Source organism: Rhopilema esculentum, chromosome 19 (genome assembly GCF_057945365.1).
Source record: "Rhopilema esculentum isolate cy_ngs chromosome 19, ASM5794536v1, whole genome shotgun sequence".
NCBI lineage: Eukaryota > Metazoa > Cnidaria > Scyphozoa > Rhizostomeae > Rhizostomatidae > Rhopilema > Rhopilema esculentum.
The window spans coordinates 8,723,801-8,747,912 of NC_142833.1; the positions used below are offsets into that span (position 1 = coordinate 8,723,801).

The 24,112-nt window shown below is 36.2% G+C and overlaps 1 protein-coding gene across 1 annotated transcript; it reads right to left on the bottom strand.

Moving 5' to 3' along the window:
* Window positions 1-23,361, bottom strand: LOC135688046 (endothelin-converting enzyme homolog). Its single transcript, XM_065204737.2, has 16 exons — window positions 22,463-23,361; window positions 19,700-19,759; window positions 18,268-18,387; window positions 16,785-16,871; window positions 13,093-13,446; window positions 12,001-12,099; window positions 10,919-10,996; window positions 9,530-9,633; window positions 9,147-9,205; window positions 7,205-7,256; window positions 6,849-6,916; window positions 6,325-6,452; window positions 5,985-6,050; window positions 4,936-5,031; window positions 2,996-3,072; window positions 1-1,842 (listed from the first exon to the last, which is right to left on the bottom strand). The coding sequence occupies exons 1-16, from the start codon at window positions 23,255-23,257 to the stop codon at window positions 1,743-1,745; spliced, it is 2,343 nt and encodes a 780-aa protein (XP_065060809.2). The 5' UTR covers window positions 23,258-23,361; the 3' UTR covers window positions 1-1,742.
* Between the last annotated feature and the right edge of the window lie 751 nt (window positions 23,362-24,112).

The window sequence follows — 24,112 nt, forward strand, 5'->3', positions numbered from 1 at the left end:
CCAAAAAATCTAAGCCTTTAATTTAGCTATAATATGTACATTTTAATTAAACTCTAATGATTAGGAAATAATTTGAAAGAATGCTTGCTAACGAAAGCAAAATCAACAGAAAATGAAAGCTTATCAGGTTTGTATCCGACTTAAGATACAGACAGACGAAAATCGAGTAATCATTTAAGTGCCAGCGCGGAAAGTTAACATATATACAATAAACGAGACTGAAATGTAACTGGAAATTGTTAAAAAAGCTAACAAAAATCAATCTACTTGGCTTTTTTTTAATCTACTTGGCTTTCGAGGCAATTGAAAATGATTCCTTACTGAGATGAGATAAGGGCTTTAACATCGGCTGATTGCGCGTTAATCTTTAGTGACATTGTAAACAGCTGCCACAAAACAACAGTCGGTGGAATGTCAGATTTTATAACTACCAATTCGTTTCATACAGTAAGAGATTACTAAAATGTACATAAACGATAGTAGCCATTCCATATACGGTAAAGAGCACAACCCTCAATGGAACGACGGGTAATACTGAACTGGTCATAGGTTACGTAACATACCAAGTAATCTACTTCTTATTGACCTTATGACTTTCACCCATTCCTTGAAAAAGTACTTTATGTCTGTTCCACCTATTCATCACACCGCACAAGATTCCATTTCTACATTGCAATTTACACGTTACCCTTTTAGATCGATTCACCAGTCACCTAAGTCAACATGCGTATTTACATTCTTTACGTGCTAGTATATTCCAGGAAATGATTGCATAACAGGAGACATATTTCATAAAGTATTGTATTCACTGTAGTTTGCACTGTTGAAATCCTGAGCCATCACGTGTAACCCTGTTTCCATTTGCGCAAATGAATGGATTGTTTTAGCTGCGTTAGAACTAATTTTTTAGCACCTTTATTTCCAACAGAGAAACAAGTGAATTCTAGCAAGATACCCTTTAGAGATTATCATTACACGGCAATCCGTGACAATAAACCAAGACTATGAAGGCCCTTAATTCTCATTAGTCCGGACTTCGTTTCCTAAAAATGTGCAACAAACATTCCGTTAACCATGGCTACTTGAACCGATATTTCTCCTGAGAACAATTATGAATCCGTGCTCAACAGAAAAGAAACCCGCTATTATAAACTCAACTAACAAATCGATTAGGCCAGAGGAATTTCTTTTGCAAAGCTTGTAATTTGTTTGGGTTTGAGCTGAAATAACACAAAAAAGCTCAAAGTTGAGTTCACATTGTTAGATTTACGGTTCATATTACACATTGGTGCTGTACAAGTGGAATTTCGACAGCAGAGTGTATTAGTGTATTGAATTTATCATGAATTTATCATGAATTTATCAATAATAATATCATAATATTTCAGTAGGAACGCGTTACATGTTAGACCCTATTGGACATAAGAACCAAAGGTTGTGTTGTAACTAGCCTATAAATTACTCCAAAGACGGTCAAATGCTCAACGCTTTCAATTACGAGATCTAAAATCGTATAGGAAATCAGTATGATGACTATACTGAAAGCCCACCTAGTAGAAATCAAAATTTATGTGCCAAAAACACAGTTTAGCAATAATTTCTTCAACACTACAAATAAGAGTTGGTCGAGTGACGTCACGAGTAGGCTGCAGCCACGTGGGCTACCGAGCTAAAATCAATGATTAAAACTTATGATTAGAACTAGATGCTCACATCATGGACAGTCATTGACCAGCAAGCTTCTACCATATATTGCACTTTTTCTTTGGGTTATATTTGCTTCCGGCCGGACACTTGAAAACTTTTGCAAACTCCGCCGAATTTGATATTGAACCAAGAACCCTAAACACATAAAAAGAAAATGTCAATTTGGCATTAAGATATACAGTCAGATATATAATCAAAATTCATCTTTACAAATTTGATTAGAGTCTGACAAAGAAGAAACAATTTCTTTTTATCTCGCAGTTTCAGATTGACCTTCAGTAATGCAATCCTGTTTTACAATTTCTTTAAAACTGCTATCTCTGCCAAAAAACGAAACGAAAACGTTCACAGCTTATAGCTTTGCGTCCAATTACTTGTCAGTTATAGAAAAGGCCTACTGGAGAATAGAAAATCCAACATTGGATTTCGCACCTATGATTCAAAATTCTCATAAACTTCACTTCTTTCAATCTATTTTTTGAACAGGTTTTACTGGAACAAAGATTTCGGGATAAGGAAAGCATTGAGAACCTAGATCTTTTATCAGATTAGGAGCTGCAGATTAGCGGCAAGTTAACCAGTTTTAATTTATTTTACTTCACAAAGTGTATGACGGATAAGGTTTGAGTAGGCTGCAATTCAAGAGCCATGTTCTTGGCTTGTTGTTGAACAGTTAAATAACAAGAAAAGTCGCTGTTTAAGAATGACTATCTTCAAGCAGATGACAAAAGAGTGTTGGTTCAAGATATGATCAGATCCACTTCTCTGCGAAGGTGTGGCTTTTCTATAAACATGGTTTAACCAAAGAGGTTTTTGTACCGCAAAACTTGAAGATTGCACGAAATACCGGAAACATACCATACTAAAGCACTTTTCGTCTGATACTCTTCAGAGTATAAACGCAGGATAATGACCACAAGTAAGCTGAAAATTTATATCTAGATGTGGATCGAAATAACTTGAGAGGAAGAAAGGCGCGTGTGATTGGCTCTTTTCTTAACCAATCAGCGACCGCAAACCTCTCACCTAGTTGGAAAGTCCAATAGAGAAAACAAACTCTTTCCGTCTACACAAGTCAGGGCTTCTTGTTTTGATGTGAAAAGATTCCAAAACTTCTAAATGAAAATACGACCTTGCCTGCCCAATGATTTGGTTTGCGAGATACTGTAGGACGTTTTGTCTTTTAATTACATAAAATAGGTACACATTCTGTTTGACATGCATAAGATAAGGCAATGAAAAAATTATTAAATGCAAATAAACTAGTCATTGAAAGAGAAAATGTTACCTATCCATAGCGGGCGAATGTGAGTCCGTATCTAATTGGTCCAAAAGAGCAGCAGTGCGGGCGCTGGTACACCACGACTAGGAAAAATGAAATTTTGAGAATGTCAATAATGAAAGCTAATGTAATCCGCGTCAAAGGTCTACATAAATGACGGGCATTTAGACTGAGTTTAAACCTTCCAAATAAGGGATTCAAAAATGGTGAGATCAGGAAAGGTTTTTGCGAGAAAAGAGATGCTATGACAATGAATGAGAAATCGCCATGACCAAGATTAAATCATACAAAAGTTAAGCCCTTAACTGTTGTACCAGATACCAGACCAGATATAAGGTACCAGATAAAATGTTTTTAAGTGAGTTTAAAAGAGTATAATAACGATCAATTTTAAGTAAATTGTACAAGGAAAATTGTTTTAAACAAATAACGACGTTACGAGCAAAGCCTGTTATCAAGCATTATATTTTACCGCACGCAATCTAGTATACTCATGGAAAGTTTAAAGAGTACATGTAAATCACTTTTTGAGTTGAAATATCGAAGGCCATTTAGCAGTTAACAAATGAGCTGTCTATGTTTCACAATGTAACAATATCAACAAAGAAGGCATTTACAGATTCAAAGTTTTAAGTTTTTCTTGTAATCAAAAATACTAATTTTACTGTACAGTTTTTTGTTATTGGAAAAAAAAGTGAATTCATTATGTTGTGTACATTCCTGTGATTCCAATCATTGAAAGCAGAATTTGAATAAGAATAACAAACTACAGATTCAAGTTGTTTGGGAACTCCATACTCATTTTGCGGGTTCTTTTGGTATTTTATCAAGTTTGATTACATCTAAATATTCAAGATTAAACGGAGTCTAATCAAGCGATCACATTTGGGAGGTCTTACCTTGAACCAAAGCAAGGAAACAAAGCGAACACAGAAAGCAGTAAAATAAAAAAGAATGAAATAAGCAGTGCTGAAGTTTTGTAGCGGTAAGAAGGGTCGGAATAGAAGCATTAAATAGATATCAGATGTGAGTGGAGGGGATCCAAGGTATAGGAGGACTTTTTCCCTCTTTGTTTGATGAGAAAGGTATTGAAATTTTCAGTCAAAATACATTGTAACCAATTCTAAAGATCTTCTTGATAATAGGATATCCTTTAAGATTCGAGCAATTGTGATTGGGTCTCGCGTTTTTGGGAGTAAACATAGCTGTGGATAGAAAAAGGGGAGGGGTTGTTCTTAAGCAAAACAATATGAAAATTTAGGACAGAAAATTCAACAAAATGAAATGAATATTCATGAACGGTACATTTGCTGAACTGAGATGTCAACCTCTACCAGAGTCAGGAAAACATCACGGCCCCACGGCCACTGGCTGGAGGAAGGTTGTAGTAATAAAAGGAAATCGAGGAAGGTGACCGAAAAAGGGAAAATGAAAAATCCTTTTGCCTTAGGGCTTTCAAAATGCAGTCAGGCAAAAAAAAAATAATTTATATTTATAAACCTCCTGTTTGTTGATATTTAATTAGTTAAAGAACTGCTTTGCACTGTAAAATTTGGGCGCAAACTTTTTGAAATTTAAATATCTGAATTATGACACGCATTTGTTATTAATTGACATAGGGATGTTACTTTTTATCTGTTCCAAAAATATCTATAATTAACAACAGATTACAATTTTTCGAAATGTTTTGGAAAAACAGAGTTGCAAGATAAGGAGCAAAAACTAGTTGAGTTCCCCCAACTTCCAGACCGCACCCATTTAAAACACGTTAAAATGAGGAAGGCTTTATAGTAAGGTATGCTTGGCGGGAGAAAGATTGACAACTTTTCGGGACTTTGATATCTACTCCTTCAAGCTTCAACGAACATACTTCTGGATGTAACTAACATAATAAATTGTCAGAACCAAAATATCAAAGCTGCTAAGTAGAGAAAAGTCATTTATACCTGGCCAAAGGATATGAAGAACAACTGGTCATGAGTTGCATCAAGTCCAGGAAGAATTGGCTCTTCTCCATTCTTCTTAACCCATGCCTTGTAAGCCTGTGAATCAGACAATTCAAGTATGAATCGAAGTTGCTCTCAAGCTATAAGGGCTAACTTTTCCGTATGAGCTGTGTAGCTGTTCTGGGTTGACGGGCTCAAGTGCTGCATCGAGATCTAAGTGCACCAAGGCCTACGTGTCTAGTACCTCAGAATAGTCTAACTTATAGTAAAAAAACCCAACTGTGAATGGTGTGAAATTGATCAAATAAATTGCTATTGTCTATTCCGCTATTTACTGGTAATGACATGGAAATGCTGCACGTCATGTCATGTCAATACTGGTTTGGTGACGTTGCAGTAAAAATTGACAAAAGTGAATATTTCAAAACGATGATTGATTTTGATAAGGGAGTTTTCGTCACTGAAACAAAGGAACTCTCTGTAATAGAAAACTGATAGCCATGCCAGGCTTATGGCAAGCATACGATAAACAATTGATGGCTGATGTGGCTACTCCGAGAGTAAAGCCACCACATTAAAGAAACAAGATCTTTTCGGCAATAATCTATTTTTGATAGGTCTTTTCCGAATATTGAGGTTTTTGCAAAGGCCTAAAGAATATTAAGAGATTGCATCAATACTTCATATCGAAGTTATTTCTCTATGGTGTTGGAATCTACATTTCCCCGTATTCAGGCTGTGCCTTGCCTAAGTTTCATCAATAGCCCTAAGTAGCTCTAGAACTGGCCAAAAGAAAGGCATGGCCAAAGAAATGGGGATTTTGCTCTTAAAATGATAAAAGCTGAAATCATTATGTTCCACTGGGGCGCAGATGCAATCATGACCTAATAACGGCACCGCCTTGAATACACATCTCCTGTTACTGGTTTTATCGAGATCAAGATGTTGCTTTGTTTCAGATAAAACTTCCACCTGCCCACTCACCATGAGTCAACATTACAACAACACTCAGTTCACCCCTACTCCGATACAAAGGCTGCAGAACTCACATTATAAGCTGCTTTTAAACCACCATTATCGGCAATGTTCTCACCCAAAGTAACTTTCCCATTGATCTGAAAAGTAGGAGATGCAGAATGTCCTACATAAATACGAACATTATTTTAAAAAAACCTCTAATATATCTTTGATTGCAAATACTTTTCAAGCTTCACTTTCTGTTTCACAATAAATGGACAGAAAAATAAATAAATAAAAAATTAAAGTAGGATAAATGAATAATAATAGTTTTTATAGCTTACCCAGTTTTCTTTGAGAGGAAATAGTTGCAACAATGTTTAAACGACAATAAATGCGTAACTACGACGATCATATTCAAATACAACTCACGTGCTTTCCCTTGATAACGTATTGTCCATACTCGTCGATAAAGCATTTTTCTTTCTTTTTGAACTCTTCCACGGCATGTTTGGTCCACCAAAGCTTTCCAGAATTTCCATTTTTATCATAAAGACGACCTGAGAGAGACGGATTACAAAAATAAGATTAAATTTATCAAGTGTAAATTTAGAAGGAAAAGCAGTGCGGTAATATTAGTGTAAAGTTAAAAAATAATAAAATGTTGATAATAATCCATAATTTATATAGCAACTCTGTGACTAGTGTACTTGGTTGCATGTTACATAACTTTTCCTGAATTTCTGTAAATAAACTTTTGCTTTATTCGCTTTTTTGGTACACCAGCCTTGTGGCTTTCTAAATTTCAGGGTCACTGCTATCCTCTAGAAGCTGAAACTTGGATGATTACGTCGCTTTTTGTATTTGAGCAAGATAACAACGATAATATGCTAATATGTGTTAAAGAGAGTAGGAATAAGAAATAACATTGTAAAAATAGATAATGTATGTTTTACCAGAGTTATCGAAGCCATGAAGAAGTTCGTGTCCGATTACAGCACCAATTCCACCGAAATTCACCGACCTACAGCAAAACAGAATGTATAAATCAAAATGAAGACAAGTCTGCTGCAGTGTGCTAGATGTCGTATAGACGACAGTCCGGTAAATGCAAGGTGTCATCTCTTTGTTTTATCACTCTATGACCATCACGGCAGCATGGCAGCAATAGTGTTAATGCTAGTTAATAAAAACCACCTGTTTATACCAGGTTCTTATCTCTGTGCTCAACTTCATTGGTCAACTGCTGGCAGACGAGTGGCTATAAGCCATTTTCACCAGAGGCAAATGCCTTTAAAATAGAAAGACTTACATTGGATATCGTATGTCGTAATATGGCGGCTGCAAAATACCAGCAGGAAATACTGAAACAAACACATGATAGCTTTAATACGATGCAAGGTGAGAAGGGATTACTAACTTTCCCGCAGTTCTTCGTTTTACCAAAGCATGTTATGTAGAAGAACTTACTACTTAGTAAGTTCTAAGAGCAATATAGGTACAATACACTACACCAACAATATAGGTACAATACACTACACCAACAATATAGGTACAATACACTACACCAGCCATTCTTAAACTCCAGCCCGCAGCATGTTTTTTATCCGGCCCGCCGAGCGCTTTATCTAAAAAATACGTTTTGAAAATGCACTTTGAAAATTTTGAATTCGATTTAGCTTTGTTTTTGGACTGCTCTGATATTTTCTTTTCTCTGCAGCAAATGATAATGGGCGTCCCGTTGACCATTAATTGGTCGGAAAGGGAGTACGAATAAAGGAAATACTTTATTAAATCATTTGAACGTTTTATAGCAAAATATTTTACTGCTTTCATTGAATTCAGTAGGTCGCTGATAAACTCACCATGACCTCACCCTTTCCTCCACTTTCTGAGATCCAAGGCCCAAGGCCAGACTTAATCTTTAGTTCATGAAGTTCATGCTTATTAGCGTAAGTGTATGAGGCAGCGTGTGTGGACTAGGGCACTGACTAATGCTTTATTGCCAAACTGTGTTTTATTCATTCTTTCTTCCCATCCTATTTTGGTTTTATTCATTTGTAAAAAAGTTGATTATTCGCTGTTATGCTAAGATAATTCTAAAACTTTGAAAGACTCTCTCTTTTTATGTCAAAATTAAAATAGATAAAACTATGGAACCGTTAGCTTCTCTCCTGTCAAATTCTATTTTAGATGCAGTTTCTGGGCATCCCTAGATTACTATAATCTAAAATTTTTCTTGCCGCCAACCATGGTGGCGGCCATTTTTAATACAAACGCAATCATTAAATTCTGGCCGCACTTTAGAATACGTTTCGCCGTCCCTGAATCCGACTTCAAGAGCACTAAGTCGACCTAACAATATTAACATCGTAACCTAAAGATAGCACAACTGTCTTCTGATTCAACCTGGTAAAAGAAACGCATGCTGCAAACTTTTGTGTAAATCATTTTTTTGGCTTTATATACTTTGGTACAGTTTGAAGCTTTTAGTCCCCCTCCCGCAGAAAGTTATCCCTGGCCTTGGGCGTGTAAATCCGTCGGGTGTTGCATATTGGACCAATCCCTCTAACATCAAGCCAGCATCATGTTCCTAAATGTTATCATCGCCCTCCCTTTTTCTCTCCTCTCATCCACAATTCCAAAACTTATTTCATGAAATAAGCACACTACATAGATTTTATGAATATAGAATATAGAACTTATGAGTTTGTGTAACTATTTTGACACAAGCTATGTAAAAGTCGAAAACACAGTGGCCCTCGGAGAAAATATAGTTTTTTTGGCCGGCAATCAAAACAATCAAGAGTCCCTGCACTACACACTTATGTTTAAGAGAACAAAGCAAGCCTCGACTTCAAGGGCTGTAAATACTAGTAATCGGTTGGATCGAGGTTATAGGTGGTCCCTTCATCCAATATGGGACTGGGGCATCAAATCGTTGTGTTTCCCCGATCGACTCAGTGATATCAGAATTTGATTCGCTTCGATAAGAAAGACAAAGTACGTTCCTAAGAGAACAGATTATTTCTAAAAATAAGAATTATGACTAGGGCATTGCCCAATCACTGTTTCAATCGCTCGTTAACTGAACTTTGAAGTTCAGGTTTTTCAGCTTTCGTTCACTGATCCGTCTAGTTAATTTTTTACCACATTAGAAATCTGCCTGATTGATATAGCTGAAAATTAAGAGGCAGTATGGTAAAATTGAAAGTACCTGAAAATCATAAAAAGCTTCATAAATGAATTCTAACCTATTTGATTTCGTGTTGCATCATAATAAGCATTCACGGTCGAAGGAGTCATGTACCATCTGAAAAATAAGATATTGCCAATCACAGATCATCATTTAAAAAATGAAAAGAGGCTTTAAACAATATAAAAGAAACTAAAAGGAAAGACATATTTCAGGTATCAATTTTCAAGAATCAACTGGGTTTTAAAAAACTTGAAGTGAAAACCCAGGTTAGTTATTGGTCTGGGGAATTAACTTTCAAACAAGATTTCCATCAATAACGAGGGAAGTCGTACATTGACAAATTCTAACAAAAGAGTTTTATGAAGTCATTATTTCGGAACTCTATTTAACCGATGCTTTCTTTTGGCAGATAGTTAGAGTTAGAACTTAATTACTTACACCGTTTTATCCACAGGTTTTGTTAGTTGGATAATGTTTTCCTTCGCCATCCACTCTCTGTAATTCAGCATGTTTTGAAAAAAGCTTGTTTCTGAAAATTGTACCTGTGCAAAAACACAACGAATAGTATCATTTTACGAAATATTTTGAGAGATGGAATAAGAACAACAACATATAAACACTTCAACAATTACAACTTCGCTGTTATCACTGTGAGTCCTGTGATTTACAAAACTACAATTACAAAATTTGCAGCGTTGATTCTTAAAAAACAGGTATCAAAAGCCTGTGCATTGGTCACAAAATAGATGCAGGCAATTGCTAACGTATCGTCTACGTTGTATAGCATAAATTTGTAAACAGTGTAATAAGCAGTGGGTAGAGCAAGTTTTAACTGGAATGTATAAAGAGAGCTGCATTCCAAATTGACAATTAGCTAACTCCAATCGGATTAAGGAAACTTAAAAGTTTGATCAAGAAACATATATCTAGCTCTGCAAATCGATTTATTTGTATTGCTGATATGATTAATAAAAACCAAATAATAAAACATCATTGGTACTGTTCATCGCACAAAAAGATCAATAATGGAAATCAATTAAAGCGCAGTGGCTTCTCGCATCTTTCGAAATACCCAATAAATAACAACAATATTCCAAGGTTGCTAAACTTATCTTTAATACAGTATCTACTTAGCTGGACAGTCTGCGGTAACACAACTTCTTCCAAACTACCTCATCTAAATCCAAAATTCCTCATCCAAAATAAAAATGATAACAAAAATAACTTGCCAAATCTCCGTTTCGGAGCAGTTACCATAACACAAACACAGAATTGCCAGGAAAGACAGCATGTACAGTATAGTACCACAGGCTTATTTCCACTTAGGTTTGAAAATTTTCAACCAATCTCTCGATTTCTATCAGGCCTTTTGCGTTGCTTTTTAGAATTTGTTCCATTTCTGGAAGATGTTTTTTTGAATTTTGGCATTGCCATAAATGTTCTAAGTTCTCTTTATTTGATTCACACCTTCTGCAACTTATATTATCGTATTTTCTTTGTGATTAGCTTATAAATCGGTCAGTTTCATGAAATGGAAAGAGATGGAAAAATTGGTTTTTTTTTACCTATGTTACAACAGCAAAACTTGAAATAGGGTTATAAACAAGAAACCAGATAAGCGAAAAGGTTTCTAAGACAAGAACCAAAATTGTCAAATTTCGACAAACCTTTGTCATAATGATTGAAACATTTACTATTTACAAAAAAGTTGTCTAGCGTCAAAGCATTTTCTGGGAACAATGCCACTTGATCCAAAATCTTCTTCAAACTTTCTCAAACTTTGGCCTGGCTAACTTTTACCATAGATTGATGTTTAAATAAACTTACTCCTTGATACATCCTAGTTAACTTTTCTGGATCCATGATTTTTTCTGGGTAGCCAATTTTTGGGAACACAGCAAGGGCCTGGAGAAGAAAACAAAAGATTGATAAAGAATTGTCGATATTCTAAAAATTGATTGAGAATATCAAATAGCCTCAATGCAAGCATTAGTTAATGGCAAATTGCCGCTTTATGCAGAAGTCTTCAGCTTTGGGCTGGATCATTTCACTTTCATGTGAACTCGGCAGCCATTACCAACAACTTGCCACAATGATTCCGAAATCAGTACGAGGATATTTCATGTGATAAGTCTCATGTCCGCCAATAGCAGTGCCTCAATATAAAATTTCCATTTAATGTAGCAACCTATTTGCAGGTGCACGTGTTCAATTGAAAAACAAGAGATACTTACTACATAGTACCAAGTCAGCTTAAATCTATTTTCAAGAGTTTTGAATGTCGACGACATAACGGGAAAGAACATCAGAGAATGCCACTCACTTTAAGTGCAAAATCAGTTAAATATATTGAATACTGACAGAGATATAGCACGAAAAGGAATCATCTTTTGTAAGTGAACCTAAAAATATTTTCTAAGATATCAAACCAAGTTATATATCAAAACAGAAAAGGGATTTTAGTTCAAAATTTTGACATTTTCATTGTGTTTTTGTCAAGCATTAAGCAAATTGTGTATTTCCCAGTTGTTCCTCTATAAAGGCTCCCATCCATGGCGGCTTATTAAAACGCTAAAACTGGCATGCTATGGTGGGTGCTTATTCGAGAGTAAGGGCTTAATGAAAATTTTTTCTTCCAGGATGTGGACTTGTTCGAGGGGGGGGGGGGGCTTATACGAGGGGACGGGGCTTATACGAGAGGGGTGTGGCCATTCAAAGATATACAGTCACACCGAAATCATTGTAAACTAGGCAGGGGTTTCCCAAAATATCGAGCAATGGTGTGGAATTACACGTCAAAAGGTGAATAGACATTAGCGTTTTTTATTCCAAAAAACAAAATCTGTTCGCACGTCCGGTGTACCAAAATCAGCAGTGCTGGAAAATCAACATATCTGAAGTATAAATACCTTCTCCTTAGCTGCTCTGCGAGTTTCATCGTCCATCCACTCTATGCGAGGTAAGCTTGCGATAAAAGCCCGTCGAAGTTCCTCAACTAAGTTGGCAGCCTATAAAATATATTTTAGAAAATGAGGAACATTTCATGAGTTAGTGAAAAGAGGGTTAACTGTGTGTGAGTGGTACAACTTTGGGCTTGGATTTGAAAGGGTAGCTCATTTTGTAAAGCAACGACTCGCGGATTCGAGTCCTGAAACCGCGGGTTCGAGTCCTGAAACCGCGGGTTCGAGTCCTGAAACCGCGGGTTCGAGTCCTGAAACCGCGGGTTCGAGTCCTGCCCTCGCCTTACGCACTCACATTATGTCTGAGTTAGTATATTTCAGGAAGGTAAAATCCAGTATCTTAAAAATGCAAAACCATAATGTCGGCAGATGAAAGCAAACGCAAAAATTTACAGCAGCATATGCATATTGCTGTTTAAATTTGCAAGAATTATTTATGGCGCCCAAGAAGTCAAATTAGGAGAGCCACGCCATTCTTAACACAGTAGTAAAATTCAGTCTGGATGTCCGAACACGACATTAGAGTCAGCTTTACCTATTACCGAGAAGAGATAAAAATGATCCCTAATTTTTCAGTCAATAATACACGAATTTCGTAAAGTCTCTTAGAAAAATACAGATGAATAAGACGAGCGTTAGTGTTGATAATTAAATTATGAGAATCTAAAGGGGTGGTTTAAAGTTTAAAAGTCACCCTAAAATCTAGATTTACACAAGGCCGCTGTGCCAAAAAAAGAACAGTTATGCGAAGCAAAACCGAGCAGAAATTTTGGGAACATTTACGTAAAGCATAACCAACTACATTAGTCATGGAGGGGCTATATTATGCAGCATTATTATCAGTATCAATATCAGTATTATTATCAGTATCAATAACAGTATTATTATCAGTATCAATAACAGTATTATTATCAGTATCAATAACAGTATTATTATCAGTATCAATAACAGTATTATTATCAATATCAATATCAGTATTATTATCAATATCAATATCAGTATTTTTATCAATATCAATATCAGTATACGTTATATTCATACCACTGACTTGCTTTTCCCTCTAAATTTACGCTTGACAAAGATCGATCCAATCGCGAAGCCAATAACACCGTCTGTCTGTTCAACGCATGTCTTCCATCTAGGTTGTTCCAAATGTGAACCAACTGATGCTATGTCAAGCTCTTTTCTCGCGTTAGTAAATTCATCCGACAAATATGGAGCAAGGGAAGCGTACAGTCTCCAATGAACATAAAGGAGTACTACATTAAAATCTGTCTTTTCAATTAAACCAGAAAGTTTTTCCAGGTAAGGCTTAGCAAGGACAATGATTTCTGTGTCGCTTGTGATCTTCGCTAGGCCTAAAGATGCTTCTTGATAAAAGCTAAGCCAATCAATCTAGCAAAATAGAAAGCATAAAAAGGTGTTACCTTGAGTATACAGAAGGTTAGCACCACACAATTAGTTTGTGAATTCAATCAGTTATGAAACGTGTCCCATATGTTCGAATTTTAGACGTTGTGTTGGTTATTATAAAAAAGCCAGTGTTTCTATTAAAATGCTGATCCTTAATAACACAATCTTGTTTGTTATACCTGACAGAATAAGGATCAACACTCTCAACACGTCGTCAGCAATTAAGGATCAATTAAAAAGTTCCGTTTTTTATTTATTTGTAGTTGGAAAGCGTAGTGGACGCCGTTCTCCAAGCCTATGGGCAATTTCCCTAACGTGAGCCCCCAGTTTTGACCACTGATGGAAGTTTTATCACCCTCACAAAACTATGAGGAAGCATCCTTAGCATAGACACCAGCTTTGAATTTTTACCGGGGGTCACTAAAACTTTGCATGAATCATTCCAATGTATTTCGTCTTTCGATCAATTTCCATCTAACTGTCTCAGAAAAGTATCCTTGGTAAAAAATATCTGCACTTTCTTCGATCGAGAAAATAAAAGGCTAATTAGCTGTTTTCTAAAAATTCTTTTCTACGTTAGGAAATGGCCAGGGGTGGCTGAACGAGCTCTGGAAACTTCCAAGGGGCTCGAGCACCTAGCCCCTAACCCCCGCATAATCAGCACTTTGGGAAGCGTTTTCTGTTACTTCAAAAAGGCTTTGGTTTTTCCATATGTTAAACACGATATTTTGAAAGTCTTTGTCTATGACAATTATTTGCTTTGCATAGGTTATGAAGTATAAGCTTGGATCCGTACCAGCCTCCTTATACCGGATCTCAACTTGAACGGATCCGTACCGTACTGGTACACCTTGAGAAGCGTTCACAAACTAGTACGAATAAAAAATCCATACTGGAACGGATCCAGCAGGTTTAATGTAAATGGGACGCCTATCTTTACTCGTTATATTCCGAAACAGTGTCACCTTAGCTGACAGCGATCTCCTTACCTATGATGCCTATGACTAGTGGCGTAACAGACAAAGGTTGGGGCTAGGGCAACTCCTAAGGGCACACAAAGATTCTCAATAGACAGGCTATTTTGCACTATTTGATGTGAAAAGGGATTTAAAAAGTCAATATTCCCTCGATAACAGGTTGCACGATGCTTCTTTTCTTCTAACTTGTTAAAAACCACCGCTGTATCTTAAATCCTGATGTTTTCTTTCGATGAGGTGGGAGTAATCCAGACTTTGGATAAGAGGCCAAGGAGATGGTGGTGCAAACGTCATAAGTTGAACACATGCTTGTGTGCAAACGTTGATAAAGAATATGGTTGACAGCCCTGTTCTATTTGTTAATTGCGGCAACCATAACTTGAATCTGGTCATTAGTGACTCTGTGGGGGCAGTACCGGAGAATGATGATTTCTTTGGAAAATTGAAGAATGTTTTTAAAATTTTCGGTTCAATATATTCGGTGATAGATATCCACATATTATGACAGTTTGAATTTGCATTACCTTGACATCAAAAAACAAAAATGAGCGAGATGATGCAAAAAACAAGAAACTCAAAGAAAGGATGGATTCTTATGAATTCATTCTTTTTATCATTATTCGGGAACGAATTCCATGGGCATTCGGCACAACTTCTCGTGAATTGCAATCCCCAAAAATTGACTTAACTGTTGCATCTCGATTGATATGTTGCTCTATTTCAGAGCTTGTTGTGCTACGCGAGTCCTGGGACTCTGTTAAGCAAACTGCGCCTGCTTTAGCTAGTGCTTGGCACACAGTAGTTGATTTAAAGCCAAAAACTAGAAGCAGAAGGTCCGTTATTGGAGCATTTGAGGACAATATTTTCAATACGCCAGAACAAACATTCAAAATCAATGTGTTTCTTAAAACTGTCGTTACTGCTTCGATGCAGCTTAAAGAAAGGTTTTGTGGCCAAGATCTGGTTACTTCAACGTTCGATATTTTATTTCCAAACCCTCTAACAAGAGCCACCAACGAAGACATCTGATCCCGAAGATTTTGAAGAGGACTTGGAATCAGAGCTACGGGCATTTGCTATCGAGTTTCGAGTGGAAATAACAGAGAAATTGGCATCTGTAGACTTGGTTGATTTGATGTTGGAAAGTCGAGTTAGCCTTTCATTTCCTACAAGTCGACAAAGATTTTTATCTTTTCGCCACAATTCCTGTTACTGTAGCTACCACTGAGAGATCTTTTTCGAAGCTCAAATTTGATTGTCTTGAAAAAATTTCATTGTGAAAGGGCCTCCAAGCAAAATATTCCTAAGGGCCCCAAACTGCTCGGTTACGCCACTGTCTATGACGTAATGCCTTTGCCAACCATATCTTCTACTCAAGAATATTATTGAAAGAATCGCCAACTTACATGTGATGAATCAATATACACGAATCCTATGTAACAAGTTTTAGATAACAGTCTAAAAAAAACTTTTATGGAGCAAAATGATTCCAAAGTCAAGTTCATATCCAGACTTACAAAAATATTCTGAAAATGTAACCTTTTGTGATTAAATTCCATACATAATAAAATGAAAAATTCAAACAGGCTCAAATTAAAATATACGGGAAGAAGCCAAATAATCCCTTATCCATTCTGGTTTGATGCCTCTCTTCTATCGACAAAACCCCGACAAAACAAAGTTGAAATGTGAATACAATATTATGCCAACCAAGCTACTAAATCTATCCAGTAAGGATATACATACTAATATCGAATTGAAAGCAAAATTAAAATACTTCTTTGTTAGATTTAATACGCTAGATATCTGGCGACATTCCATATGTCAGTTCAAGAAATAAGATTAAATCAAAGGAATCTCTGTGTACAAAAATACTCGAAGAGGATTTTTTATTAATGCAGGAATGTGATATTAAGAGTAAGCTGGCCAAAACAGACCCTTAGCTAGGATTAACTGCTTGTAGTTTCGTCAAAGCGGTTAAATTATCTCCAAATAAAGATTATAGATTTCTTTACAAATTCTATCACTGTTAACATGTTTAGCTTCTTTGATTAACTTAACTATCTTTGACGATTTAGAAGAATCAATAGAAAGTAATAATCAAATCAAATTAAAAAGTCAACGTCTGAAATTCTAATGTTTTATCTAAACATCGACCACTGCTTCTGAGAAATTACGACTTTGCGAGTATTATCAAAAGAATTCATTTTAGTCCGGAGGTAAGCAGATTAATCTTTTACGTGATAATCATTAGAATCCGTGAACTACCGAATCTAGACAACAAGATAAAGATGTTATGTAGAAAAGAGAACAAGGGAGACAGACAAAAAAAAATCAACTTACCATGTTGCAGATTTTTGTGAATTCGCCAATTGTCATTTTGTTATAAATCTTGTTAATTTCGGTCATATTTTCCCTAGGCACGAAGATCTGCAAAGAGCAATCACATACATACGAATACTTTTGAAGGCAAACAGTTGAAAATAGAAAGGAAAGCACCTAATCATACAAGCATTTGGAAGGCAGAAAGTGAAATTGGTCATTCTGAAAAAAGACCTTTTGCTAAAACGTTTATCATTTACTTCGATTTGATTGCACTTCTGCAGATTCCTGTTGGTTTATTTGAGTATCAACAGTGTTGGTACACATAGATACCCTTAATTAAGATTCTGGTCCTGCAGATTTAACAAAATCGCAAAAAAGTGGAAACATGGCAAACTTTAACCATTACCTGACGTTTATACACTAAAGGAAAGTCCTTAAGCATGCTATCAGGCCTTGCCCGGAAAGGCGCTCGATCGAGCGCGCGCGCCTAGAGCGCACCCAAAAGAAGCCTTGGAGAGCGATTTATAGAGCCCCTCAAAACGTAAAAACAATATTAACACGGAGCAAAATAAATTTTTGGAATTTGTTGAATCAACTTGATCAAGCATAAACAATCTTCCCAACAGACCGCAATATTATGATTTGCGTAAGATTACCCCTTGAGAAAAAATTCAGCAAATTCAACGTTGGGTTTTCGATATCATTTTAAATCTAATAACCCTCTAATAACCATCAAGAATACAGGCCATCAAGCGTATTCTCCGGCAGATTTATTTGATTTTTGAGCAAGCGTTAATCTTCTATTGAAGTAAATATTATTTTCTGTTTTTCTTAATAACTTAAAATCGCCTGTGCAAATCAGCGATCACGTTTCCGTCCAAATTATCGCATTGCTTTTCATTTGAGTTTGCGAGTAGTAGATGCTCTAGCGTTTCTTATAGAATGGATAACATGAAAAAAGGAAACAAAGTTAAATGTTCGATTTAAAGCCATGCGTTTTGATGAAGCAATATGTGAAGCTGAGCATAACAGTAGTGATACTGACACTGATAAAAGCTCATCGCATGATGGCAACTTACATATCTAGAAAAATCTGAACAATTTTGCGACTTTGTTCTGTTATATTTATATATTTACATTAACATAGTGTTTGTTGCATGTTTTGTTATTTTATATAATGGTGCTTTCTGGTATCACCGTTGAATTTCATATTTAACATTCTTCCGAAGCTTTTAATATGAAGCTCTCGATCTTCTAAAGCTCTCGAAGGATGCTCTCAAGGAAATTTACTTAGAGGTGCGAAATAAAGCGCCTAGAGTTTCTAAGGGGCTCTTTTTATGGAGCACCTTCATTTTACTTAGAGCAAGGCCTGCATGCTATGTTTCCATTTTTCCTTGATACAAATATCCACAAATGCAAACACGTTGAGAATAAGATACAAAACTCTTAATCAAGAGCAAAGGTTTCCATCTAGCTTTTTTTAAGGAAAGACAAATGTTACCTTTGCTAAACTTTTCTCAAAGTTAAATACATCTTCCATCTGGGATCCTAATTTTGTCACATTTCCAGCTCCAAGAAGCAAATGAATTTTGGTCATATAATTGATGTATGCAGAAATAACCTGAAAATATAAAAAAAAATAAGATTTAGTCTAGATACAAGACTCCATCAACAGAGCAATAGAAATAAAATTCCACTGAAACGCTATCTTTGAAGAATGCGACTCTAGATTCTTAACTTTTCATAATCCAGATTCAAACAACAGACAAAATGTTGCTCTTGGGTCCTCAAAAGACAAAGCATAGCAAAAAGAGCTTGTTTGAAACATCTAGAAAGATAGCAAAGGCTGGCTTGGGCAGGGAGCTTGGGCAAAAACGCAGCTGTGCTCGAGGTAAATGAGCAAACAAAACAAAAGCTTTTATCCAAGAAAACAAGGGTGCCAACATTTTTATCTAAGGCATTAGCTATGACTGGGCTTGGAAGCTTGGGCCAGTAATTAGAAGATTGGGCTGGTCTACTTTTTGCAACTTTTCAAAGTAGAGCATACTTTCTCCAATTACGAAACAACAAATCAAAATAGGTGCTTAGATACTAATCAAGGTAAAAATTCATTCATAATCAAACTTTAGAAAAATTGACCCTTTTCAAACCAATATTTTCAGCTCAAATATTGTGTCACCAATCAATAAATTTAAAGTTACTGCCTATAACTATGATGGAACAAATGTAATACAACTTTTAAACAAAGATGTTTACTTTAATGAATATAGGAGACACGTTACATAGCTGCTGACTTGGAAAGCAGAAAACAATGAAGGGGAATAAAAGCTTGAACAGCAAGGGTACTTGTCAATTAGGCAATAAAAAACAATTAGTAGTCTGTTTGGGGGTTTAAAGCCAAGGAATTCATAATGTTAAAGGTATTACTAATTCCTATTAGAAAGAATAAAACTTTTGAGGATATGATAAATTAATTGTGTTTGGAATTGTTAAAGAATTAAGATAGTTGTATTATCATATAATTCATTGTATGATATCTATATCACAATACTGATGCAAAAAATCTATGATTGCTTATAATTTAAACAAACTGACTTCTCCTTACTTGTGCAACTCAACTACACACATAGTCTATATTTGATAATAAGATAAATGTGTGACCTTAAAAGTCCTACATCTAACTTTAAAACAAGACCTAAAACAGTCCGACCCTTGGAAAATTAATCCCTCTTTGAGAGCTTTTCTGTAAACTTGGGATGCAAAATGACATTTATCAAAGGCATATTTATTCAACTTGCAGCTTAGCAACAGGCTACTACATGAATTTATAACATAAAAATTAGAGATCAAATATTTCTTTAAACAAAGATGCTATCTGCTCAAACAAAATCCTATGACCTAATCAAAACTGAATACAAACAACAATTCATTACCTTGTCTGTCATATTAGCTGCATAACGGCTTTGTGTAAGTCCAAGTCCTGATTGAGATATCTATAAATAAAGGAACGATTGACATGAAACCATGTATGGCATGTGGAAACAAACTTGAGGCTGTTAGAGCATTACTCTGAAAGTTCCACTGTATGTACTTTTCAAAATTACTTGTGTGTCTCACCCATCCTTTTTTGTCCTTCCAAAAGAAATTGTCCAATTAGGTTACTAACTGGTGTATTAAATTCTAAAATGATTTGCAGTAATATTGGCCAAAAGGCACAAGCTGCATACTTTAAAACAAAAGGAAAAAGCAAAAAATTCTGAACAAGTTTTTTAACACTTTGAATTATCAAAAAATATTTTAATACCCACAAAACAAGTATTTAGACAAAAGATTCAAGGTGGGGAAAGCAAGTGCAAATTACATGCTTAAAAAAGATTTTATGCTCACTTCTGTGAGGCACATGGAGCACGATTGAAGGCCCTCAAAAGGGCCCATGTGCCCATGTGCCCAAGACCAGGCCATCAAATTAAGGTGAAAACCTGCACCAGTTACTTTACTTCACATTCAAGAAAAATATTGTTGTGCCCTTTGTGGAATATTGGTACAAAACTAATCTATATCTTGTTGATGGAGTGAAATATCTTTTGTAATTCTCCAATGAAGTTGCAGCTTTTAAAGGTACACCAATGGTTTTTGTAGCTTTACTTATGGATTGTTTGACCATATACAAGTAACACCAACTTTTGGTAGCTTTGGTATACGCAGCCTTGATTTTATAACTTGCTTTAAACTTGGGCTTTTTTACAAAACTTTGGTTAGGGCTGACTTGGCATGCAAAGAAATTTGGTGTCTTCCTTTAATGTTTGACCCCTTTCTGCCCTACTGGCTAAATTTTTATAACAAACCTCAGTATACAAACAGACAAAAACTGTATACCATTCTGACACTGACATACATTTTTAAGGAATCTTCAATGGGTTGATAATAAACAGTGGCCTAGCATTACTTTTGGAAATGTGCATGTGTTGTGGAGTCCTATAAGGGTTGGGAGCAGGGCAGTGGGTCCAGAAGGCTCAAGGGGCTTGTGCCCCTTTTGTCTGCAAAAGAGTAACCCTAATCTTATTGCATCGTTTTGAGAAAATTTTGGCAAGGCTTCCCTTGTTCCCTTGGCTGGGAACAGAGTATGGCTTGGTTTTCAAGGGGTATGACCCTCGAAAGCTATAGCTTCTTGAAATAAACTATGCCTTACAATACTGATGTATATCTGTTCTTTTGTAGACAATTCTGTAGACATCTATTGCTATAAGTAACTTTAGGTGAGTCAGCAATTTTATTTTTCTACAGTATCTACAATAACTAACTGTTCTGACACTAAAATTTTGTAGAAATGGTGTTAAAACAGGTGTATGTGGTCACCAAACCAAATTTGTAAAACTTTGTGTCTCAATACTTTGTCGCACGACTTGGCTTATTTGGCAAGGAAGGGCTAAGTTGTTTCTATTTCAAAGTTCAGACCTCTCCACTGTAAAAAACATTTATCTTGCAGCTATTTGATAGATTAGGGTGCGCAATATGAATGGCGGAATGGTTGGGTCTGCCTTTTTGACAGGCAAGATACAGGATATATCAATTATTTATCGTCAGCAAGATACAGGATAGCAATATGAAACAGGAGCAGGGCAATTGAAATTATACCCTTTGGGCTTATGGGACATACCAGAAAACAGATGCAGGATGGCAAAATGAAGGAACCCTATAGTGCACCCTTACATGTCATCAATTGGTAAAACCACAAAGACTATTATTAAGCAAAAGTTCAGGTGTAAACAAGGTAGAAGCAACTGTCTTTAGACCCGGACATGTGGTGATCCAGCCAGAAAGTGAAAATAATGCTTTAGATAAAGATTATTAGCCAGACTCCACTGATCTGAAGAGCAAGAATCTTTCAAAACAGGAAACAAAGTAAGATACTACAAGATGCTGAAAGGGGTGGGGACACTGTCAATCAGGCACCCTGCAGCCATTGGGCTAGCAGGGGCTATAACCCCCCCCCCCCCCACAGTTTGCTATAGTAGGTTAGAAATATTTTCAAATATGAAATTTCTGGTTTGTCTTTTAACAAACAAACAGAGGTAAACAAGCAGATGAAGAACAGGGATGTGAAATTTTGCATAATGTAATTAACCATCACAGATTTTATCAAAGGAATAGTGACTTTTTTTAAAACAGAGGTCTTGACCTAAAGCGAATAACCATCATGCCTTGATTCTTTTCCACTAACAATAATGCCTATTTAAAAAAAAACAGGTGTCCCTACAATCTAAAGTGCAGCTAGGACCACAGACTGCAGAGCAAATGTAAAGGAGAAAAAAACTTGGACAGTCTAGCAATTTACTTAACATTGCTCACTTTGTCAAATATAGAGTGTTTTAGCTAACCTCTTTGTCGTTTAAGGTTTATAATCTTTTCATAAAATCTGTAAATGAGGAAATATTTATTTCATTCATTGTGATTTTGAACATATTTACAAAAAATAAGTCCAAGAAAAGAGAGAAAATACTTTTAGGTACATTCTTTAGAAATAACTGATTATATTGATGATGTTAGTGATTACGTCATTGGAATTTGCTCAGAAATCTTAAGACAATAACACCTGTTTTCGGTGTCCAATGTAGCCAAAAAACCACTTGACACTTGACATATAACTTAGGATTATCAATTTTTGTTTATCGTGACTCTTGAATGTATGCACTGACCTGAATCCTATGAAGAGACGAGTTCCTAGCATCAACTTCAACGAAGGTGTTAAACAGCGCACTGATACTGAAGTTTCTATTCAACATAACCAGATATTCCTTTAGCACTGTCTTCTTATCTCTACCTTTACTCCCAACCTCATCAAACTTTTTAAGCACTTCGATCAACGGAGCTTTGCCAAGCTTGTTTATGGCTTCTTTCTGCATGCATGCCTTATAGAACTGTTTTGCTTTCAACTCAGCATCTTCTTTGTTCGCAGGTCTTGTCTTCGTACGGTCATGTTCTTCAAGAGCGTGCCTCAAAGCGTAAAGATTTTCGTTCATAAGCACTGAACCTACGCCCCAACGTGACTCCTTCTCCGGGATAGGATGCTTTGATATCCAGCCGCCACATGCATATTGATAAAAGTTGTCGCACGGTTTTGCAGTCTTGTCCATTGCACTTTGCATAAAGCTTGCAGCATCTATACACCCAGGTGTTAAGCAAAACTTTTTGTTTGTAGGCCTTGCGCCTTTTAGCGAGTCAAGCTCTTTTGATTTTGAGACATACAGAGCAATAAATACAACACAAAGCAACCCAAGCAGAATCAGCAGCAACGTGACAATTATTTGGCGGTTTTTCTTTTTGGTTCTTCCAGGACTGCCATTGAAGACAACGGAATATGGAGCGTTCCCGGTGTTTACTTCATCAGCGCCTAATTGCAATTGTGCGTAGCCAAACGCGTTGTCTGGCATTCTCGGAGGTATCAAGTCATCATTACTACCATTCAAGTCTTCAGTTGTTTTTGCATACATCTCAATTGTTGAATTTCCTCAAATAAAGTACATCGACAAGTGATTTGTCCAAGATTTTGATGTCCTTCACCAGCTGCTTTCATTCGCGACCGCACTTACGGGATGTTAATGTTGCTGTTGCTGTTCGTGCCAAAGGCGGCAATTAAAAATCATACAGTCACCGAGTAAAGAAGTTCCAAGTTTTCAAAGTATATCATCCGTACTGTTGAGGCCTTGCTCAGTTTTTTAAAGCTTTCTATGACCTTTCTATAAACTTTCCCGATACAAAATTTTACTGTTTTAAGAAGCGTTGCTGTAACCAGGTTGACTTGTGATTCCTTACATTGTCTTATGTTGGAATGTGCGATTTTATTTTTGAAAAGGGTGTGGTCGCAAAAATACTATTGTTTTTTCATCAAGATCCCCAGCCATCCCAATTGTTCGGGGGTAGGATACGCCTCCGGAAGGAAAAATCAAAAGTTTTATTTATGTTAGGGCCCAAGCAAGTAGTAGGCACGCGTGCCACAGAAAAGAAACATTTTGTGATGGCCTGATTAATCTTACTTTCAAGTTACAAGGAAGTGTTACCAACCCATGGTAATTTAAGATAAACTATGCACTTTTGTTGGCAAACTTTTGGAAAGCCGAAAGCTTGCGACCTTTTCCCTAGTATAAGACAAAATGACATCTTCTGGATAGTCGTTGTCCAGAAAGTTTATCCAGGCATTTCCAGTCAGTGTATGTCAATTCTTTGCTGTCAATCCTCGCATTGTTCAAAGTACTAGGAGAGCCCTTCCATCCATTCAAAAGGATTGCGTTCCTACCACCCAAAATAATTATGTTGTTTATGTATTAGCGTGCCGGTGTGATAAGAGG

Coding starts and splice junctions, on each gene's coding strand:
- LOC135688046 (XM_065204737.2), bottom strand. CDS start 23,257: ATGTATGCAAAAACAACTGAAGACTTGAATGGTAGTAATGATGACTTG. Junction 10,997..12,000: donor GCAGAGCAGCTAAGGAGAAG/GTATTTATACTT, acceptor TTTCTTCTCCAG/GCCCTTGCTGTGTTCCCAAA. Junction 9,634..10,918: donor TAACTAGGATGTATCAAGGA/GTAAGTTTATTT, acceptor GTTTTTGCACAG/GTACAATTTTCAGAAACAAG.